Source organism: Antrostomus carolinensis, unplaced genomic scaffold, assembly GCF_000700745.2.
Source record: "Antrostomus carolinensis isolate BGI_N321 unplaced genomic scaffold, ASM70074v2 scaffold53713, whole genome shotgun sequence".
Classification (NCBI taxonomy): domain Eukaryota; kingdom Metazoa; phylum Chordata; class Aves; order Caprimulgiformes; family Caprimulgidae; genus Antrostomus; species Antrostomus carolinensis.
The window spans coordinates 1-4,250 of NW_010306913.1; the positions used below are offsets into that span (position 1 = coordinate 1).

The window sequence follows — 4,250 nt, forward strand, 5'->3', positions numbered from 1 at the left end:
TTATTATTATTATTTTAAACCTGTTCTCAATAAAATTTCATCTTAGGCTCCAGAAGAACAGAAAAGGTTTTGGAAGTATGTCAGTATGTTAGATAGAGACCCACTGGGCCTGAAAACATCTGTGTTGTGATTTATCATCGCTCCTTTTCTTAGCAAAGGTAAAATTTTAACATTAGTCTTATCTGATGTTTTGAACATCAAAAGGGATGACGCTGGTTGGAGAAGGGGGCCAGCTGAGGAAACTTCTAGCTGGAGAGATTCAAGTCGTCGTGAAGAATGGGACCGAGGTGGTCGTGACATGAGGGATCGGCGCACCGATGACAGAGAGACACCCCTCAGGAGAGGACCACCGCTCAGACCCGACCGTGAAGAACGTATGGTTATTTTGGTGTTCCTCAAGGCTCACATTCACTGTAGGGCTTTCATTTTACTCCTGACAGCGCTAGGATGTGGTAACATGGGAATAAATAATATTTTCAGCCATTTAAATTCCTTTTGCTTAAGCAAAGTAATAGAAAGAAGCTTTACTGTAATTGAGAATTTTTCCTTGAATCTTAACTTTTTTGAGTTGTGCTCTTTCCTGTCGTCTGCAGTAGAAGGGGAACGTTTTCAGTGTGTGGTTTGCACAGTAGGATTATGTTCAGGGTGAATGAAATTCTTGTACTTAAATTACCAAGATAGATGTCCCAGAAAGTAATTTCTGGCTCATTTCTTAAAACCATTAAAATGTGAGGGAAATATTTCCGAAGAAAGTCTTGTGGGTTTCACACTATTAACAGGACTGATTTTGATGAATAACCTATTTTAATTACATACATTAACCTGTTTTAATGATGTATATTTATAAAAGTACAGTAACAGCAGATGTAGCCTGAGAGACCATGTTTTCCCATTCTCATGTTCAGGATCCCACGTGGTCCCTGCCCGGAGCGTGGGTGCTCCCGGGACGTGGGAGGTGCTGTCAGGCAGGGGGTCTCGGAGAGCAGAACGAGACAGAACGTGGCACAGGGGACTTTGGCTGGCAGGAAATCTGAGGGTTTTCAGTGTGGAGATTTATGGGGTTTAATATATCAAGAGATTTTGGTATTTGTCTGGTTTGGTATTAGACACAGCTTTGTTTACACACAGCTGGGGTAGAATTCTTAACATCCTTTTGGTGGAAATGAACAATTTTTCATATAGTAAAGGATGGGAATGCTGTTACCAGAGGAGTCACGTAATCCAATGCCCTTTATACCTCTGATTTCAGAAGGCTGAAGAGTAATGTGCTGTCTTTTGAGACAACAAAGATCTAAGCCTTTCCCACAAGTGTTTTTAAGCTAGGATTTTTCTGGTTTCAAGGTTCAGTCTAAAGGAGACACCTTTGTGCTTTTAATTCTGACAATAATATGAGAATATATTTTTACATCATAAACCCATGTACATCATAGAACATTCTTATTGCAGTTACTGTGTTTTAAGGATGAACAAGAATCAGAGCCTTGTTTTAAGGCTCACAAGACTCCTGAATCTGAAGAGAGGCATGAGTATTCCCTGTCCATCCCTTCACTACAAAATTAAACTGTGCATTTGGCTGTCATCATCAGAATACCTCTTGGCAAGATTGAGGATCAGTAAATCAGAGTGTCGGTGCCAGGCATATTTGTTTAAACTCTTGCAGGCTGCTGGTGGAGCATGACAAAGGTTGTTCTGTTGTCTTTCTGTGTTTGTAGCAAGCTCATGGCGGCGTGCTGATGACAGGAGAGAAGAACGTGGAGAAGAACGTGAAACAGTTCGGCGATCAGCTCCCGCTCCTGCTGCTGCTGCTCCTCCAGCTTCTGCTCCCCCACCAGCATCAAAAGATCGAGAAAGAGATGGGGAGAAGGAGAAAGGTTCCTGGAAAACAGAAAAGGAGCGTGAGCCCCTGCGCCGTACTAAAAATGAGACAGATGAAGAAGGGTGGACCACTGTACGACGTTAAGTGAAAAATCACAGAGTTTAATCAATGTTTTAGCTTTGATTTGATGGAATCCACGGATTATATTTGTGCTTATAAACATTCTGAATTGGAATTCTTTAACAAATGTTTTGAGGTAACATTGAAAGCATGAGCTTGAATTACTTACTTATATAGATTGATCATGCACAAAACTCACAGCAGAAGGTTGGAAATTGAATGCCAGTTTTGGAAATTTCAAATGATGCTTATTTCATGGGTCATTTGTTGCTAAAATAAAAAGAAGCAAGCCCAACAGCTGTCTTGAGTAATGCTTCTATCTCGCACCAAAACAGGCTGACCTTTTTATTTTTAGTCTTTCTTAATTTGGAATGGGGTATTATCGTCACAGAACATGCATTTGAAAACACCTCTGTTCATGCAGTGGAATTACTGAAAAAGCAGAGCTAAATCAATTTCCATAATTAGACAAAAAAATAGAAAAAAAAAATAAAATAAAAGCCCTCTTTTACATCGGCATCCTTGAGGGCAGGTGGTTTCTGAGAGACATATTTTATCACCATCTAAATTGAGTATGTTGTTTAAATTTGACTTAAATACAATAGACATTATGAGCATTAGCTACACTGGGATATTCTCTGTAGATTTACTTGAATAGCTGAGGCCTGTGAGGCCATTTTGCAGTCATTGTTCCAGTACTGGACACTGCTGCAGTGTACAACCACAGAACTTCCAGCTTTTCCAGGTTCAGTGTTTCGGTAAGCATACGGCTTTGTATTTTCTGTTGCCAATATCACAACCGCTTTTTCCATGACTGGATAATTCATGCCTTTCAAAGATTTATAAATATTGTCATATTTAAAATGTGTGGTTTTGGAAAAAAATGTTGAATTTTCCCCCAATTCTTTGTCTTCAGGGTCAATTCTTTCCCTTTCCAAAAAAAACCAACTGATTTGTAGTAACGGCTGTGTTGACTTCAGTTTTGGGATGCGGTAACAACGATTAACTCTGGTTATACTGAAGCCAACACAGAACTTGCTGCTGTGTGTTTCTTCAATGATAAATAAACAACTTAAGGAATTAGCTGCTGCAGCGTCTTGACTTTTTAGTAACTTCCTGCCACGTAGGTAAATGCAGAAGAGCTCCTGGACAACTCTTTTCTGTGTGCCGACCTGTTTCTGTACCAGCTGAAGGAAAATGTGACAACACCTGGGATTTTTTTTTTTTTTTTCCTGAGAAACCTGGTTTGATTTTAATGTGTGTGAACAAAAGTTGTTATACTCCTCTTGGCCTTGTGTCCTCTCCTGAGCTTCCCAGGTCCTTTTCACTTCTCAGGAGAAACCTGCTCTCACAGTCATCTTCTGCAGGCCAGATCTTTGTGCCTTTGGAGCCTGTCACTTCATTGCTTGTTGAGTCACAGAATTCCTTCAGGACAGTCGTGTTTTCTAAACAAACAAACAAAAATGTTTCTTTGTGCCTCACACAGTCCTATAAAGGATGGTACTAGAGCGTGGCAGCTCCCCGGTCACAGAGGATTCCTGGATTTGGGGTAGTGGGTGCTGCTGCTGTTCAGCTGCCTGGTGTTGTCCTTATGTTCTGTGTCGCAGAATTACAGGATCATTCCTGTTAGGAGACCCCTGGAGCTCTCCAGTCCACCTTCTTGCTGTGAAGTCAGACTCTGTTACTCAAAACAATGTTTCCCCAGTGTGGTCTTGAAAACCCCCAAGGATGGAGACTGCACAGCCCTTCTGGGCAACCTCTTCCAATGCTTTAGTGCTCCCACAGTGAAGAAGCATCACCCTCTCTCTTTATGGCTTCTACCTGTTGCCTGGCATGGTCCTGCTGATGCACTGCTGTGAAAAGCCTGACTTCATTTTCCCAGTAATTTCCTGGCTGGCTGTGGTTGGTCTTCCCTTCTCCAGGCTGAACAAGCTCAGTTCCCTCAGCCTTTCCTCACAGGCAGGTGCTCCAGCCTCTGACCATCTTGTTGGCCCTGTGCTGAACTGGCTCCAGTGTGGCAGTGTAGGGCCCAGAACCACATGCAGTAGTCAAGATGAGGTCTACTGCATGCTGAGCAGAGGGGGATGCTCTCTTCCCTCAGGTACAGGCCATGGTCCTGTTCAAACAGCCTGAGAGCTGCTGGTGCCTGCCAGGGTCCTGGAGGCATCTGAGCCAGCCCCCAGCCTGTCACTGCAAGAGCTTCTTGGCAGTGCAGGACTCTGCCTTTCTCCTCATTGAACTTCATCAGGCTCCTGCCCAGCCTGTCTCTGCCCCTTTGGGTGGCAGCTCTGCCCCAGGTGTATTCACCTGGTCC

At 43.0% G+C, this 4,250-nt stretch overlaps 1 protein-coding gene across 1 annotated transcript; it reads left to right on the top strand.

Moving 5' to 3' along the window:
- Nucleotides 1-199: 199 nt before the first annotated feature.
- Nucleotides 200-3,016, top strand: LOC104522852 (uncharacterized). The gene is made up of 2 exons (XM_010165253.2): nt 200-374; nt 1,713-3,016. The coding sequence occupies exons 1-2, from the start codon at nt 318-320 to the stop codon at nt 1,962-1,964; spliced, it is 309 nt and encodes a 102-aa protein (XP_010163555.2). The 5' UTR covers nt 200-317; the 3' UTR covers nt 1,965-3,016.
- Nucleotides 3,017-4,250: the final 1,234 nt, after the last annotated feature.